The 17,316-nt window shown below is 57.3% G+C and overlaps 2 protein-coding genes across 3 annotated transcripts in view; one reads left to right on the top strand and one right to left on the bottom strand.

Annotated features, from left to right (window-relative positions):
• SLC17A7 (solute carrier family 17 (vesicular glutamate transporter), member 7) overlaps positions 1–11,988 on the top strand; it is a 12,917-nt gene extending 929 nt beyond the window's left edge. Inside the window, exons 1-12 of one of the 2 annotated variants that reach the window (XM_011946386.1) lie at positions 1–76; positions 4,414–4,666; positions 5,915–6,033; positions 6,319–6,433; positions 6,512–6,599; positions 7,046–7,132; positions 7,223–7,365; positions 8,430–8,579; positions 8,739–8,871; positions 9,934–10,044; positions 10,241–10,368; positions 10,571–11,988. In XM_011946386.1, the coding sequence (XP_011801776.1) occupies positions 15–76; positions 4,414–4,666; positions 5,915–6,033; positions 6,319–6,433; positions 6,512–6,599; positions 7,046–7,132; positions 7,223–7,365; positions 8,430–8,579; positions 8,739–8,871; positions 9,934–10,044; positions 10,241–10,368; positions 10,571–10,864 (1,683 nt within the window). In that variant the 5' untranslated portion in view covers positions 1–14 and the 3' untranslated portion in view covers positions 10,865–11,988. The remainder of the gene's footprint in view (positions 77–4,413; positions 4,667–5,914; positions 6,034–6,318; positions 6,434–6,511; positions 6,600–7,045; positions 7,133–7,222; positions 7,366–8,429; positions 8,580–8,738; positions 8,872–9,933; positions 10,045–10,240; positions 10,369–10,570) is intronic. The other variant, XM_011946387.1, reaches the window with a different exon arrangement.
• Positions 11,989–12,683: 695 nt separating this feature from the next.
• On the bottom strand, positions 12,684–15,038 carry GFY (golgi-associated, olfactory signaling regulator). The gene is made up of 3 exons (XM_011946388.1): positions 13,856–15,038; positions 13,384–13,557; positions 12,684–12,883 (listed from the first exon to the last, which is right to left on the bottom strand). The coding sequence occupies exons 1-3, from the start codon at positions 15,036–15,038 to the stop codon at positions 12,684–12,686; spliced, it is 1,557 nt and encodes a 518-aa protein (XP_011801778.1).
• Positions 15,039–17,316: the final 2,278 nt, after the last annotated feature.

Raw genomic sequence — 17,316 nt, forward strand, 5'->3', positions numbered from 1 at the left:
CAGGAGCCGCCACCATGGAGTTCCGCCAGGAGGAGTTTCGGAAGCTAGCGGGTCGTGCTCTCGGGAAGCTGCACCGGTGAGCCTGGCAGGGGTCCCGGGAGGAGAAGAGTGGGAGGATCCGAGGAGGATGCTAATTCCCACCTGGGCGCAGACTGACAGATGAACGGGCGATACCCCGGCATGGGGGTCCACCCATCTGTCCAGTTTTCTCCCGTGGGCTCCGACGGCGCCGTTCTCCCTGGTCGAGCCTTGTCCATTATCCTGTTCATTTTTCTGCACTCCACCCCACCCTGCTCCACTCTTTCTCTGGTGCTGTAAATCCCTCTCTCCCGGGTCTCTGGCTCCCTCCCCCACCACTTCTGCGTCTCTGTCCCCGTCTCTTTCTGGATGTCTCTGCCTCCTTTCTCTCTGGGTCTCCGTCTCCCTCTTTTTCTAGATCTCCACTCCCTTCTCTCTGGGCCCCTCCTTCTCCCTAGATCTCTGCCTCCGCTTCTTTGCCCCTCTGTGCCCCTCTCTCTGGTTCTCTGGCCATTACTCTCACTGGATCTCTATCAACCCCTGACTCGGAGTCTGTCCCCCTCTCTCTGGGTCTCTCCTCTTCCCTGAATCTCTGGTCCCCACTTCTCTGGATCCCTGTCCCCGTCTCTGGGTTTTAATTCTCCCACCGTGGGTCTCTCCGTCTCTCTGTGTCTCTTTCCGTTTCTGTCTGGCATGGAGTTTAATCTGCAGCTAAAGCGGATTGGGGCTCATAGCCCGTTGTCCTTGAGGGGGTTAAGCTGGATGGAAGAAGTCAGAGCACCCTGGGTCCCTGGGTGAGAAAGGAGTTAGAGGCCGAAAATTTCGGCTCCTGGGGTAGAACAGCCTTCCCAAAGGTTATAGGCTGGGGTTGAGAGGGACTCCCTCCCAACCAGGTTGATGACTCCAGTGACCCGAGTGTCCCTCAGGATAACCTGGACACCTCCCCACAAGCTCTCACCCCCAACTCCAGCTTTGGCTCTAAGTCAGATAAATTACTCAGCTGCGGAAAAGCCTAAAAATATATCTGGCCACAGTGCACGAAGGAGATGGCCTCATCAGCACCATGCCCCGCCGCCATGCCCTCAGGCCCTGTCCCCTTGGGCCACAGCCCTGACCCTGTCTTTCACTGAGCTTCAGTCCACTTCACTAGGTCATGGGGTGCTTTGCTAAGTCTAACATCAGTCTTGCTTGCTGCAGATCACCTCTTAGCTCCAAAGTTACCCCACCCTCTAGTAACATAAGAGACAAGAATAAGGCTGGACAGAAATGGGAGGGGGGGGCAGGAGGATGGCGCAGTGACGGAGGTTGGCGGTGGAGGGGAAGCTGAGATAACCTCACCCCTTCTTTTTCCAATTTTCCAGCCCCTCCCCACCCTTTTTCTCGCCTCCTTTCACGAGTTTCTCAAAATACATCAGTGTGAAGTCAGGAGAATGAGAGAGAGAGAGAAAGAGACGTGCTGGTGGAGGGGGCTGGGGGGTGGCAGCGGGAAGGATGTGTACCTCAGGCCCCCTCCCTCAGTCTCTGCCTGTTTCTCAACTGTGCTTGGGTTTCTCACAGTCAATCTCTCCTGACTCTCACCTCTCTTAGTTACCTCTTGGGTCCCCAGAGACCCCCGGGCTCTGGCCAGGACCATCAGCAGGGAGTTTGTGCAGAGAAGAGCATTTGCTTCCAGTGCCTGGGGTTTGCGCTGATGGTTGGAGGGAGAGGGGAATACCCCATATTAGAGACAACACGTTGATCCTATTTAATCCTCTAGACAAAGATGGGGAAACTGAGGCTCCTTTCTGGGGTTGGGGGTATCAGTGAATGAGTACAAACTCCATGATTTGAACCCAGGTCAGTCTCCCTCCCAAGCCTAGAACAGAGATCTTCCTTGAGATGAGTGATGCCACAGCTGGTGGGGAGCTTCCTTGCACCCAGGGCAACTTGGGACAAGGACGTGGTCAACGGGATGCTGGAAAGAAGAGAACCTAAGGTGCCTCCTTTCTGAGAGCCGGGTCTTGGGCAGGGGGATGCCGAGGGCCATTAAGGGATCAGGTCCCATTGCTGTTCTTGTCTGTGATCTTGGAGTGCTACTTCAGCTCCCCGAGCCTCAGTTTCCTTAGTTGTACAATGGGAAGAGAAGAGAGAGCAGAGGGACATAAGGAGACACAGACATAGGGGAGTGGACAGAGATCCTGCGAGAAGCAGAGAGAGAGAGAAGTTGAGACATCTCGATTTGGGGTAATGGCCTCCTAAGTGTTGCTTTTCCTCATTGCCAGGTCCCCAGGCCTGAGTTTGGGGCATCCAGGGAAGGGAGGGGGTTTCCATCCAGGGTCTCCCCTCTCTGTTCTTGTCCCCTGCAAAGCATCAGGGACACCGTCATCTCTGCATCCTTGGTCCTCTTGCTCTAAAATGATTGATATCACCTTGAAGTTCCCTCTTGCATTCTCTTGCATTTTTGCCCTTGCCCTCATTTTATAGATGTGGGATACTGAGACCCCCTGTTTAGACAGCCTTGATTAGAGATCTGACATCGCCTCATATGAACAAGGAATCTCACGTTTCAGGGGCTGCAATCACATCTTGAGTTTCAGGGTCAAATATCATCTGATGTCAACCTGGGTCAAAGTCTAATCTCATTGGGTGACGTGTTCTGATGGGTGGGGGGAGTTCCTACCATCCTGTACTATTCATCCTAGTGGCTTCAATCCCCCCTGTCTCTGGCTGTCTGTCTTCTTCCTCTTGTGGTCTCATTCCTACTCCTTCTGGGTTCTGTCCACTCCCCGGCTTCTCCCACCCCTGTTTCTTAACTGCCCCTCCCCACCTCCTTAAGTTCTAGGATGGGGAGGGGTTGCTGTGTTCTCGCAGCTCTTCCACCTCCCTCCCCCTGGACCGTCTGGCTGTTCCTTCCTCCCCCGTCCCAGTCTCCCTCGCCTCCATCTGTTCCAGCCCCTTCCTGGGATCCAGCCCGATCCCCTGGCTGCCTACCCACCTCAGAGAAGGGCCGCACCTCACAAATCACGTCCCCAGCCTGCCTATCCTCTGTCTCCCAGACTCTCCATCTTTCTCTTGCATTCTGGATCTCTGTTCTCTTCTCTCTGCATCTATGTCCTATCTCCTGGGTTTCTGTCCCTGCCTCTCTTTGGGACTCTGTCTGCTTCCCTCTCTAGGTTTCCACCTCCTCCCTCTCTGGGTCTCTGTCCCCCTATTTCTGGGTCTCTCTCCCCCTCTCTCTGGGTCTTTGTCTCCCTCTCTCTCTGGGTCTCTGTTTCCCTTTCTCTCTGGGTCTCTGTTTCCCTTTCTTTCTGGGTCTCTGTCCCCCTCTCTCTCTGGGTCTCTGTCCCCCTTTCTCTGGGTCTCTGTCCCCCTCTATTTCTGGGTCTCTGTCCCCCTCTATTTCTGGGTCTCTGTCCCCCTCTCTCTCTGGTTCTCTGTCCCTCTCTCTCTCTGGGTCTCTGTCCCCCTATGTCTCTGGGTCTCTGTCCCCCTATGTCTGTGGGTCTCTGCTCCCCTGTTACTCTCTCCGTCTCTCTGAGTTTCTGTCTCCTCATCTCTAGATCTCTGTTACCCTTTCTCTGGATCTCTCTCCCTTCTTCTGTCTGTGACCCCCTCTCTCTGGGCCTCTGTACAGCTCCCCTCATCTCTGTCACCCTCTTTTTGGGTCTTTCTCCACCTGTCTGAAGGCACCTCTCTCTTTCTGCAGCCTCTCCCTGGGTTTGAGGCAGCCCTCCAAATACCCTATTCGTCATCACAGACTTGATTCTGGATCCAGAACGGGCGGGGGCGAGAGTCACGCTGGGGAATCAGCCAATCCCCCTACCAGGGCCATCTGTCCCCTGCCAGGACACCACCCGCCACTCCCTTCCCTACCCCCTAGGCTGACAGCCTGGGCTCAAGGTTCCCTAGGGATGCCCGGGATGGGCTGCTGGATTCCCAGAGTCCTGGACATCTCCCCACCCCCTAGCAGACGTGGTTGAGAAGCATCTGTTCTTTTGACACCTTTGCTGAAGCATCTCCTTAGCACCTTTTGCTTCCTCGAATAGACTCTTATCCGGGAGAGGCGGCTGGAGAGTCTTTGGGCCTTGGAGTGGGGGCACGGGCTCTTGAATCCCAAAGAGTTGTCTGGGGTCTAAATCTCCTGAGTTGAAGGATTTGACACAGCTGGCAGAGGGGACTGAAGACCCTTAGTGTGAAGAAAGAGGGGGTTGGGGGTCTGAATTCCCGGTCTGAGATGGAGGATTTCTGGATCCCGGGGGGCCAAGGGAGCCAGGGACTTGGACTGTTGGTGAAGGAGGAGGTGCAGGCTTAGAATTCTGGATCTTGAAAAGCAGGTTTTGCCCTGGATCCTGTGTCTTGGGGCTGAGGGGGCTGGGGGCCTGGACTTCCGAGTCTCTGGCTCTTGCTGTCCCGCAGTCTTCTGGAGAAGCGGCAGGAAGGCGCGGAGACGCTGGAGCTGAGTGCGGATGGGCGCCCGGTGACCACGCAGACCCGGGACCCGCCGGTGGTGGACTGCACCTGCTTCGGCCTCCCTCGCCGCTATATTATCGCCATTATGAGTGGTCTGGGCTTCTGTATCAGCTTTGGCATCCGCTGCAACCTGGGCGTGGCCATCGTCTCCATGGTCAATAACAGCACGACCCACCGCGGGGGCCACGTGGTGGTGCAGGTAGCTCAAGGCCTGAGCCCTTGTAGAGCCCCGCCCCGCTCACCGAGCTCCGCCCACGCCCCCATGACGTCACATTCACCCACCAGACGTCCAGGCCACTCCCCTTCCGAAACGCGGCCGGAATAGCTCCGCCCAATCCGTGTGCCCCTTGGTTCTGATCTCGCCTTAGGGGCCACCTCCGTTTCCTAAGCCCCGTCCTGATCTAAATGAAGTCCCGCCCTTATTTCCAGGGGCTTGACTGAAAAACGTAGAGTCCGCCCCAACATCAGGTTCCCTAGGGGTTGCCCCTGCCCCATTTTGGACCTACTAGCAATTTTGCTCACACCCGTACCCCAAACTCATGTTCCCGGGTCACGTCTATTTAATCTCAGTCCCATCCTAGGTTCCTCCCTTAATTTGATCCTTTTTTGAAGCCACTGCCTACGTCCCACTCCATGTGTTCTGTCCCTTATCTGAAGACCCACAGGGTCTCCCAGGCTACGGTGCACTGGCGCCATTGCTCTGTCGCCCAAGCTGGAGTGCAGTGGCACCATCACTGCAGCCTCGAACTCCTGGGCTCAAGAGACTCTCCTGCCTCAGCCTTCTGAGCAGTAAGCGCGCCAGCATACCCAGCTAACATTTTTATTTTTGTCTTTGTAGAGACAAGGTGTCACTATGTTGCCCAGGCTGGTCTCAAACTCCTGGGCTCAAGCGATCCTCCTACCTTGGCCTCCCAGTCCTGGGAGTACAGGCGTGAGCCACCGCGCCCCGTCCTTTGTCCTATTTTAATTTCAGCATACGCCTTGCCTCTGCATCAGAAAAGAGTCCTGATTTGGGGCCTTTGTCCTACCTGAAGCTCCTCCCCTTGCTCCCTTCCAATCTGGTCCGCCCCCTTGGCTGCTTCGTGTCCCTGCCTGGACCCTGTGCAGGTCACTCCGCAAATGCTCATAAGTTGGATAGAAGTAGAGAGAGTCATCATCATACATGGGCCCCTAGGCTTTCACGGAGGCAAGGAAGCAGGCAAAGCAAGGCTTCTAGGTGGTGATGGACCCCGTTGTTAAGGCAGCATAGGCCCTAGCAACGTGGAAGAGCGGAGTTCATAGACTTTAACTGACAGAAAGATAGTGTGAGCTTTGATTGGCAGGGGTTTGGAGGTGGGAGGGGTTCCTTGTTGCTGATAGGTCGAGGCTCTAAGTCTGTGGGTGCTGATTGGTGGAGCGGCAGAGCTTGGGGCAGGGCGGCTGATTTAATGTACGTTTTGGCCCCCAGAAAGCCCAGTTCAGCTGGGATCCAGAGACTGTCGGCCTCATACACGGCTCCTTTTTCTGGGGCTATATTGTCACTCAGATTCCGGGAGGATTTATCTGCCAAAAATTTGCAGCCAACAGGTACAGTGGTGGGGTCTCAAAGTGGGCGGCAACTATAGTTGTGTGGGTGGAGTTAGAGGGCGTGGTCTTGAATTTGGGGGCTGCCTCTGGGAAGTGGGCGGGGCCTGGATTTGGGGGTGGGTCTTAGAGAAAGGTGGGGCTTGCGATTGAGGAAAGTGGAAGTCAGAGAGGTGGTGGGACCTGGGGTCCTGGGGACCACTGGGCCTAGCTTGCTGTGGACGGGAAAGGCAGAATCCCGGGCATGGCTGGATAGCTTGGATCCTTTTCTCTGACCCTTCCCATCAGGGTTTTCGGCTTTGCTATTGTGGCAACATCCACTCTAAACATGCTGATACCCTCGGCTGCCCGCGTCCACTATGGCTGTGTCATCTTCGTGAGGATCCTGCAGGGGTTGGTAGAGGTAAATCCCCGCCTGATACGACCCTGCCCTCGCTCGGACCCCACCTTTTCTCAGTGACCTTGGTTTTCTCCTCTTTAGGGCGTCACATACCCCGCCTGCCATGGGATCTGGAGCAAATGGGCCCCACCCTTAGAACGGAGTCGCCTGGCGACGACAGCCTTTTGCGGTGAGAGGAAGGGGGATCCTCACTCCTGCATCTGAGGGAGGCGGGGTTGGGGCCTGGACTGTTGGGTCTGAGTGGGGAGGGGCTGGGCCTGGACCCCTGGGCCTGAGGGAGGAGGGGGTAGGCGGGGCTGAACTCCTGTGTCTGTGGGAGGAGGAGACTCCGGACCTTGACTCCCTGGTCTGAGGGAGGATGGGCTGGGGGCCTAGACTCCTGGGTCTGAGGGAGGATGGGCTGGGGGCCTGGACTCCTGGGTCTGGGGGAGGAGGGGCTGGGGGCGTGAACTCTTGTGTCCAAGGGAGGAGGGGCTAGGCCTGGATTCCTGGGTCTGAGGGAGGAGGGGCTGTGACCTGTAATTCTGTGTCTGGAAAGGTGGGAGTGGTGGGGGTCCGCACTCCTTGATCTGAGGGAAGATGGGCCTGTTCTCTCCCCCTCATCCTCCCCTTTAGGTTCCTATGCTGGGGCGGTGGTCGCGATGCCCCTCGCCGGGGTCCTTGTGCAGTACTCAGGATGGAGCTCTGTTTTCTACGTCTATGGTGAGGGACCCGGATGCCTGGTTCCGGGTGGCGCTGGGGCGGAGCGGGGCCGGTCCTCACCCCGCTCCCATCCCCCTCCTGACCCCCCAGGCAGCTTCGGGATCTTCTGGTACCTGTTCTGGCTGCTCGTGTCCTACGAGTCCCCCGCGCTGCATCCCAGCATCTCGGAGGAGGAGCGCAAGTACATCGAGGACGCCATCGGAGAGAGCGCGAAACTCATGAACCCCCTCACGGTCCGGGCCCAAGTCTTCGGGGAAGGGGCAGGGAGAGATAGCAGGCCACGAGCCTGCACAACGTGTAGATCAGGAAGGGTTCCTGCAGACTCTAGAGGAGACGGGACTGGGACGCAAAGAGAGGGGCTAGAACCTTGGAGGCGGGTTGCAACCCGCCGAGGACGGGATTCGCAGGTGCTGGGGGCAGGGTTAGGTCAAGAGTTGAGCGGGATTAGAACCACTGACGGGGCATGGTTAAAGCCAGCAGAGAAGAGATTAGAATGTGGGGGTTTTGCGGCCGGGTGCGGTGGCTCACGCCTGTAATCCCAGCACTTTGGGAACCCGAGGCGGGCGGATCACGAGGTCAGGAGATCAAGACCATCCTGGTTAACATGGTACTAAAAATACAAAAAATTAGCCGGGCATGGTGGCGGGCGCCTGTAGTCCCAGCTACTCGGTAGGCTGAGGCAGGAGAATGGCGTGAAACCGGGAGGCGGAACTTGCAGTGAGCCGAGATCGCGCCACCGCACTCCAGCCCGGGCGACAGAGCGAGACTCCATCTCAAAAAAAAAAAAAGAAAAAAAGAGCGTGGGGCTTAGACCTTGGGTTGAGGCTGTATTTTGGGGGCATTTTTGCATAAAAAGAGACTCCTAGGGCAGGCTCAGTGGCTTCCGCCTGCAATCCCAACACTTGGGGGGTGGAGGCTGCAGGATCGCTTGAGCCCGGGAGTTCTGGACCATTCTGTACAACATGGCGAGAACCCGTCTCTACGCAAAATACAAAATACAAAAAGTAAAAGTAAAAATAAAAAAAGGAAAAAGACAGGTCCCTGAGGGGCCCGGACACCTGAGGATCTGAGAGGCTACCATAGGGTCAGGACTCCTTCATCACCCAAGGGTCGCCTTCAGGCTAGGATCCCGGGTCCTCACGGCAACGTGGTGTAGCTCGCGCCTTTGGGTCCATAGAAGTTTCAGTGCGGTCGGGATCCTTTGGTCTTCGCAGAACTATACTGGGGTCCCTGAAGGGATGCGGAGAAGCCCTCAGCCCCGCTCTCTGTCTTAGCGGCCCTCCCCTCGCCCCCACAGAAGTTTAGCACTCCCTGGCGGCGCTTCTTCACGTCTATGCCAGTCTACGCCATCATCGTGGCCAACTTCTGCCGCAGTTGGACGTTCTACCTGCTGCTCATCTCCCAGCCCGCCTACTTCGAAGAAGTGTTCGGCTTCGAGATCAGCAAGGTAGAGCCCTGGAGGAGTGGGCGGGGGGCGCGGAGGGGTCGGCGGGAGGGAACTGGCTGGGATCCCGAGGCAGGGAGGAGCTGGTGGTGCACCGACTGGGCAGAGACGCCGAGCTGGCGGCCCCGAACCCTTGTCTCCCCCATACACCTGTTCCCGCAGGTAGGCCTGGTGTCCGCTCTGCCCCACCTGGTCATGACCATCATCGTGCCCATCGGCGGCCAGATCGCGGACTTCCTGAGGAGCCGCCGTATCATGTCCACCACCAACGTGCGCAAGTTGATGAACTGCGGGGGTGAGTGGGGCGGGGCCTGGGCCGGCTCTAGGACAGCCTGGGTGGAGCAGAGCGGGATTGAGAGGTGATGGGACGTGGTTACAGGCGGAAACCGTCTAGCCTGCCCCAGGAGTCCCTTTCTATGCAAAGGGTTGTGGCCAACAGGGCGGAGCCGGGGCAGAGCCGGCCTGAATGAAAGGGGCTGTCACGCGGCCGTCCAAGGGCCACCGCGTGGAAGGGCAAGGTGGGCGAGACTTCCCGGGTAGAGCAGAGGCGAGATCAAGTTGGGCCTGGAAGGACAAGGCCTGCGCGAAGTTGGGTGTGGTAGGACATGAAATAGGTGATGAGGAGGCGCTATGAGTAGGGCACCAGGAGAAACAGGGTTTGGGGGCCTGCTGTCTAAGGAGTGGGATTTGCTAGGCGTGATGGCGCGCGCCTGTGGTCCCACTTACTTGGGAGGCTGAGAAGGGAGGATCGCTGGAGCCCAGAAATGCGAGGCTACAGTGAGTTATGATCGCGCCACAGCACTCCAGCCTGGGCGACAGAGCGAGACTTTGTTTCTAGAAAAATTAAAATTACAATTAAAAATTTAAAAACAGACAGGGCATGGTGGCTCACGCCTGTAATCCCAGCACTTTGGGCGGCGGAGGCAGGTGGATCAGTTGAGCTCAGGAGTTTGAGACCAGCCTGGGCAACATCGTGAGACTTTGTCTCTTAAAACAAAAATTAAAATTAAAAATTAAAACCAAAAACAAAAAACTCATGAGTGGGGATTGAGGGAAAGGTGTGAAGGTGCACAGCAGGGATCCTACGTGTTCGGGGCGAGGCCTAGTCAAGGGGTGGAGCTACGGGAGGGGCGATGGAGCTGGTGGGCGTGGTCAGGGCTGGGTCTTGGAGAAGTAGGTGCCTGGTTAGGGTGGGCGCGGGTGGCGTGGAGGGTGCGAGGAGGCCTGGGTGTGGAGGTGGCCAGACTGGGGCAGATAGAGGCTGTTTGGGCCTGGAGCAGGTCTGGAAGGGTGGTGTGGGGCATCCTGCGCCCCGCTCCGGCCGACACTTAGGAGACGCGCTCCCCCTCCTCCACAGGCTTCGGCATGGAAGCCACGCTGCTGTTGGTGGTCGGCTACTCCCACTCCAAGGGCGTGGCCATCTCCTTCCTGGTCCTAGCCGTGGGCTTCAGCGGCTTCGCCATCTCTGGTGAGAACCGCGGATCCGCAGCTTGGGGGGACTCTGGTCAGCTCTGTAGGGAACTTCCTGGCTCAGGAACGGGGCCTCTCAGCCTCACAAAAGGTGGAACATGAGTGGCCAGGAGGCGAGAGGGTTGAGAACGTCCCAGTGGGAATCACTCGAGTGAGATTCCAGTGCGACATCTTCCGACTTGTCTCTCCGCCAGGGTTCAACGTGAACCACCTGGACATAGCCCCGCGCTACGCCAGCATCCTCATGGGCATCTCCAACGGCGTGGGCACATTGTCGGGGATGGTGTGTCCCATCATCGTGGGGGCCATGACTAAGCACAAGGTCGGTGCCGCAGTCCTGACTCACTCGCCCTCCAAGTGTGTGCTTGGTACCTAACTGACCACGTGGTGGCGCTGTCTCTGGGGTGCCATTCCTGCCCTTTCAGCCTCTCTGGGTCTCTGCCTCCCTTCCTCTAGGCCGCCCCCTCTCTCCGCCTCTGTTTCTCTGTCCTCCCATTTGACCTCAGCCTTGTTGTCCCCTGCAGACTCGGGAGGAGTGGCAGTACGTGTTCCTAATTGCCTCCCTGGTGCACTATGGAGGTGTCATCTTCTACGGGGTCTTTGCTTCTGGAGAGAAGCAGCCATGGGCAGAGCCTGAGGAGATGAGCGAGGAGAAGTGTGGATTTGTTGGCCATGACCAGCTGGCTGGCAGTGACGACAGCGAAATGGAGGATGAGGCTGAGCCCCCGGGGGCACCCCCTGCACCACCTCCCTCCTATGGGGCCACACACAGCACATTTCAGCCCCCCAGGCCCCCACCCCCTGTCCGGGACTACTGACCATGTGCCTCCCACTGAATGGCAGTTTCCAGGACCTCCACTCCACTCATCTCTGGCCTGAGTGACAGTGTCAAGGAACCCCGCTCCTCTCTGTCCTGCCTCAGGCCTAAGAAGCACTCTCCCTTGTTCCCAGTGCCGTCAGATCCTCTTTCCTTCCCAATTGCCTCTCAGGGGTAGTGAAGCTGCAGACTGACAGTTTCAAGGATACCCAAATTCCCCTAAAGGTTCCCTCTCCACCCGTTCTGCCTCAGTGGTTTCAAATCTCTCCTTTCAGGGCTTTATTTGAATGGACAGTTCAACCTCTTACTCTCTCTTGTGGTTTTGAGGCACCCCCCGCCCCCCCACTTTCCTTTATCTCCAGGGACTCTCAGGATAACCCTTGAGATCACTCAGCTCCCCTCTCCTTTCAGAAAAATTCAAGGTCCTCCTCTAGAAGTTTCAAATCTGTCCCAACTCGGTTCTGCATCTTCCAGATTGGCTTAACCAATCACTCGTCCCCGCCATTCCAGGGATTGATTCTCACCAGCGTTTCTGAGGGAAAATGGCGGTTTCAAGTCCCCCCTTCCTCGCCCCCTTCACGTCTCCCCTACCAGCAGATTCTGCGAAAGCACCAAATTTCCCAAGACCCTCTTCTTCCTAGCTTAGCATAATGTCTGGGGAAACAGCCAAAATCGCAATTTTAACAATATGCCTCTCCACCCCCATGCACTTTTTCTGACATGGTTTTCAGGTCTAAATAGTGGCTGCTCAAGTCCATGAACTCGAAGGTTTGAAGCCATCACCACTGAACTCCCGCGTGGTGGTTTCGTGATGCTCCCTCCCCGATTCCTCGCACTTTATTCTCCTGGGTGGTTTCGAACTACCCTCAGTTTCTCAGTGGCCATTTGTTGTGTCCCTCAGGGGCTTAATGACTCAAAATCTGGGATCTTTCCCCTCTCAGACACCCCTCTTTCAGCTTAGAATTTGGGGAACCTATAGAGAAGTCACAGAATCCCATGAAAGGGAATGGGGCAGGGGACGGGGTGTTTCTTCCCGGTGCAGGGTTGTGTCTTTGTGTCTCTGTCTCTGTGACTGTAAATCCTGCCCTGCCCCACTCCCAATAAAAGCTTTGGTGTACAGGCTCAGTTGTTCTTGGCTGTGGAGGTCACAGGCATCCTGGTCCCCAGTCCCCTACTCCCTCAGACTGAGGAGTTCAGGCCCCCAGCTCCTCCTTCCTCAGTTCCAGGGATCCAGCCCCCAGCCCCTCCTCCCCCAGACCCAGGGGTCCAGGCCCCCTGCCCCTCCTCCCTCAGACCCAGGAGTGCAGACCCCAGCCCCTCCTCCCTCAGACCCAGGGATCCAGGCCCCCAGCCCCTCCTCCCTCAGACCCAGGGGTCCAGGCCCCTGCCCCTCCTCCCTCAGACCCAGGAGTCCAGACGCCAGCCCCTCCTCCCTCAGACTCAGGGGTCCAGGCCCCCAGCCCCTCCTTCATCAGACCCAGGGGTCCAGACCCCCGGCCCCTCCTCCCTCAGACCCAGGGGTCCAGGCCCCCAGCCCCTCCTTCATCAGACCCAGGGGTCCATACCCCAGCCCCTCCTCGCTAAGTTTCAGCGGTCTCAGATTCCAGCCCCCTCGCACCCCAGGGCTCAGGCCAGAGGAGGGGTCTAGCCATGGGAACATGATATTTATTCGGTCTCAGACCTTGTTCTCTGACCACAGCGCAAGCATCTCTGTATATCAGACCCTTTATCTAGAGGACTACTCGGTAGCTAAGCATGCCAGGAGAGCAGGGTTTTCCCTCACTGCGGGGATGTGCAGGTCCGGCAGGACTCGGTGGGGCTTACACGAAGTTGTTGGGGAGCGTGGTTGGGGACAGGGCCTCCAGACGCTGCGGGCGACCCACGCGGGGCGGCGGGGGCAGCTTTGGTGGCAGCGGAGATGTGGGCGGGGGCTGCTTGGTGGCGATGTGGGAAGGGACCCAGGTATCCGGCGCATGAAAGTAGAGGTCGTAGGGGTCTTTCGGGGCGTCCAAATGCAGAACTGTGGGAGCAAAGGGGCGTGATCATATCTGGGCTGACCCTCCAGGCACCCTTGCAGATCATCTCCAGGGCCCCTTTTGTGCGGCTGACCAATCAGGAGGCCGGAGAGAGGATTCCGAATCTGCATTTGAACTGAGTTTTCAATAAAAAGGGTCGGGGCCGCTGCGAAAATCAGGAGGCGTGGCGTCCGAGCAGCAGCGGCGGGGCCTGCAGGGGAGGGCGGGGAGTGCAGGGCTCCGGGCCGCGCACCTGGAGGGGCAGCGGCGGGCCTGGCGGGGACCACCGGCTCTGGGCCTGAAGCCGTTTCCAACCACATTGGGAGCGGCACTGGACACTTGTGTGAAATTGCAGACATTTAGGGGGCTGGACGTGGCCATGGAAGAGCCAGGGCTTTCATTGACCTTGGATGGGGGACCTGTGCTTTTTTGGCTGGGCGCCCTAAAGTGCCAGGAGAGACCAGGTTATGGAAAAGTGCAGGCATTCAAGGGCCAGGGCGCTCACCCGGTTCATCTCCGTCGTCCGGAAGCCGGTGATGTGCGAAGGGCCGATGTCGAGCTGCCCGGCGGTGGAGACACCACAGCAGCACAAAGATGCCTATCAGCAGCGCGGTTCCCGGGAGGAACAGGCAGAGGGCCCCGCCTGCTGCTCCATGTGGTCGCCCCACCAGGGTCACGCCTGAAACAGGAGACCAGCAATCTAAGCTCCCAACCCCCTCCTCTCTCAGACCCAGGGGTCCAGGCTCCTAGCCCCTCCTCCCTCAGATCCAGGAATTCCTATTCCCAAACCCTTCTCCCCCAGACCCAGGAGTCCAGACCCCCAGCCCCTCCTCCCTCCGACCCAGGAGTCCAGGCCCCCGGCCCTTCTCCCTGGGACCCAGGAGTCCAGGGCCCCAATCTGTCCTCCCTCAGACCCAGGAGTCCAGACCCCCAGCCCCTCCTCCCTCAGACCCAGGAGTCCGTCTCCCGCCCCTCACCGGTCTCCTTCACTCTCTCCACCACGATGATAGTGTTGACTCCTTCACTGGGGCTGTGCCTCTGGGGTGCCCGCAGAGTGGCAGAGGCCAACTGATTGGGGGGCCCTGGAAGAGCAGGGGGACCTACAATCCGGGCTGAGGGAGGAGGGGCGTTGGACTCCTTAGGGCCAGAGTTCTGGGGGGCCTTCAGCTCAACCGTTCCTGGAGAATCTGAAGTGGGCAATTTTGGGGAGTCAGGCCGGGTGGCTGCCGGGGTTTCTGGTTTGGGATTCAGGGACAGCTCATTTAGAGCAGTGGCTTCATCCTTGAAGGGCACAGGTGTTTCTGGGTAGAGACTAGTGGAGATTTGAGGGTCGGAGTTCCTGGGGACATCTGTTGCATTTTGGTAGTAGGTTGTGGGGAATTCTATTTGGGAAATTTCCGTACGGCTGGGAATGTGGGTTACATGGGATTCTGGGTGGGGGCTTTTAGAAGGGTCAGGATGGAGAGCTTGGAGAAATTCAGAGTTTGGGGTCTCAGTGGAGTTGAGGTCATGGGTTTCTGGAGATTTGGGGTCAGGGGTCTTGGTAGGGCCAGTGTTTGAGGTCTCAGGGATTTCTGCCTGTGAGATTTCAGTTGTATTAAGTTGGGGAATCTGTGGGGATTCTTGGGGTACAGTTTGCATAAGGTCAGTGTTTGGGGTCTCAGGAAATTCTGGGCGTGAAGGTTTGGAGAAGTTAGGTTTGGGGGTCTCAGGGGACCCTGGGTGTGGCATTTCCGTTGGGCCAGGTGTGGGGGTCTCAGAAGAATCTAGGTGTGTCATTTTGGAGAGGTTGGTTTTGGGGATGTCCAGGGATTCTGATATTGTGGCTGTGAATGAGTCAGCTTTGGGCGTCTCAGGAGACTGTGGGTGCGGGGTTTCCCGGAGGTCAGGGTTGGGGGTCTCAGTGAAGCCAAGTGGGAAGGTTTCCAGGGAAACTGTGTGAGGTGGCTTGAAAGGTTCAGGGTAAGGAGTCCCAGGAAATTCTGGGTTAAGGCGATCTCGTGTGGAATTTTCAGAAGGACCCTTCAGAGGGGAGTTCTCAGAGGGGTGGGCCACGTCCGGAAAGCCCGAGCGCATAGGCGGAGGGGCTGAGGGAGCGGCCTTGGACCTCAGGCCGGCGAGGAGGAAGACGAGGAAGAGGATCCGGCTGAATGATTTCATAGCTCTGGGAGATACCTATAGCTGCGAGGGGGGGCGGGAAGGAAGGGGTTAAGGCTGAAGTCTCCCAGGAGCCCCGCCCTCCCAGAGGCCACGCCCACTGGCCCGCAGGTGGACCGCGTCCGTCCGGGGCCCAGCTTGGCGCCAGGGATGGGAGAAGAACCCAATCGCAAGTCCCTTGGAGGCTGTGGGGCGATGGCCGCGGTAGCCAAGGGAGACTGAGGCGCGGGGCTTCCTGGGAGTCGTAGTTAATTTCCTTATCTGTTTCACCGAGGGGTCCTAGAAAAATTGCGAAAGAATGATACCTCTCCAGGCCTCCAGATCTCCTCGACTTCGACTTTGGAGGGTGTCAGGCCTTCGAAGGGACGTGGGATCTCCTTCCTCTCTGAGGTCCCCCGGGACACCTCGACTCAGCAGTTGTTTACACTACAGGAGGCTCCTAACGGCTGAAGGCTGGACTCATGGATTTGAGGGAGGAGGGAGACATTTGGGTTCTGGGTTAAGAAAGTTGCTGGGGGTTCAGATTCCTGGGTCTTGCAGGGTGAGGGGGCTGAGGTTCCTGGCTCCTGGTTCTGTAGGGAGGAGAAGGCTGGAAGTTCAGATGCCTAGAATTTTGAGGGAGCAAGGTCTAGGGGCTGGATAACAGGGGTGAAAGGAGATAAGAGGCCTTGAGCTGTTGGTTCCTGAGTTAGAAAGGAATTGGGACCTCCGAGTCCTCAGGGTCTGGGGGTCTGGGCTCTGCAGAGTGGAGGGGTTAGGACTTGAAGATGAGAGCTTTGGGGCAGGACTCTCAAGTCTGTTATTGAGGATGGAGCTAGGATTTCAGCATTGCTGGGGCTAGTATGGGCAGAGAAGCATAGGTCTGTGGTCAGGTGGAGGTGGAGGTGGCCTACACATCGATGGGACAGGCTTACTTGAGGTCCTGGGGTCTCTTACCTGCTCTGGTGTCCAAGATAACAGCAGAGGAGCAGAGCTGGATGCAGAGAACAGTGAATGTTACAGAATGGCTCTGGGCAGGGCAGTGAGAGGTAGGGTCTCAGGGGCACACAGGTGATGCAACTGAACCCCTCCCAGGGGATCCTGGGAGCCTAGCGACAGACTTAGACTCTTAAAGGGACAGAAGTAAAAGACATTGTCTCTGGGGTGCGGAAGGGAGTTAGAAACTGGAATGATCTACTGGAGATGTGGCCTAGTCAAACTATCTTTTTGAAACCAGTGGTCCTGGCCCTCTACCCTCTCCTACCTGGAAACCCGGGGGTCTAGCTCTCTGGCACCTTCCTATTTCAAGTCCCCTAAGTTGTATCCCACAGCTCCCTCCCCCTAGACTCAGAACTCCAGTCCTCTAGCTCCTTCCTTCCTCAGATCCAGGAATCCAAGTCCTTAGCGTCATGCTCTCCCAGAACATAGGAATCTGGGTCCCTGTCCCATCCACTCTTAGACTCAGGAGCCCAAGCTTCTGCCACCACCTTCCTATGAACCTAGGAGCCCAAGTTCCCACATCCCAAATTGCTACTGCTCTGTAGGACTTCCAAGTTTTGCCCATCTTCTCCTCACTGTGTATAGACGCTCCTGTTTTTTAAATTATTATTTTTTGAGACAGAGTCTCTCTCTGTTGCCCAGGTTGGAGTGCAGTGGTGCAATCTCAGCTCACTGCAACCTCCAACTCCCGGGTTCAAGCGATTTTCCTGCCTCAGCCTCCCAAGTAGCTGGGATTACACCACACCTAATTTATGTATTTTTGTAAAGAAGGAGTTTTGCCACGTTGGCCAGGCTAGTCTTGAACTCCTGATCTCAAGTGATCCACCCACCTCGGCCTTCCAAAGAGCTGGGATTACAGGTGTGAGCCACTGTACCTGGCTGAGGCCCCTCTAAAGAGTCAGCATGGGCTGGGCGCGCTGGCTTATGCCTGTAATCCCAACACTCTGGGAGGCCAAGGCGGGCGGATCACAAGGCAGGAGCTCAAGACCAGCCTGGCCAACAGCTTGGCGAAACACCCGTCTCTACTCAAAATACAAAAATTAGTCAGGAGTGATGGTGGATGCCTGTAATCCCAGCTACTCGGGAGGCTGAGGCAGAATGGCTTGAACCTGGGAGGTGGAGGTTGCAGTTAGCCGACATGGTGCCATTGCGCTCCAGCCTGGGCAACAAGAGCAAGACTCCATCTCAAACAAACAAACACAAAAAAAGAGTCAGCATGAGGAGGACTGGGCTTTAATCTTAACAGCACCCCTAAACTCCTCCCAGATAAGGACTTAGACACATCCTCAGGACAGCTCAGGAG

The sequence above is a fragment of the Colobus angolensis genome, unplaced genomic scaffold, assembly GCF_000951035.1.
Source record: "Colobus angolensis palliatus isolate OR3802 unplaced genomic scaffold, Cang.pa_1.0 Scaffold25, whole genome shotgun sequence".
Classification (NCBI taxonomy): Eukaryota; Metazoa; Chordata; class Mammalia; order Primates; family Cercopithecidae; genus Colobus; species Colobus angolensis.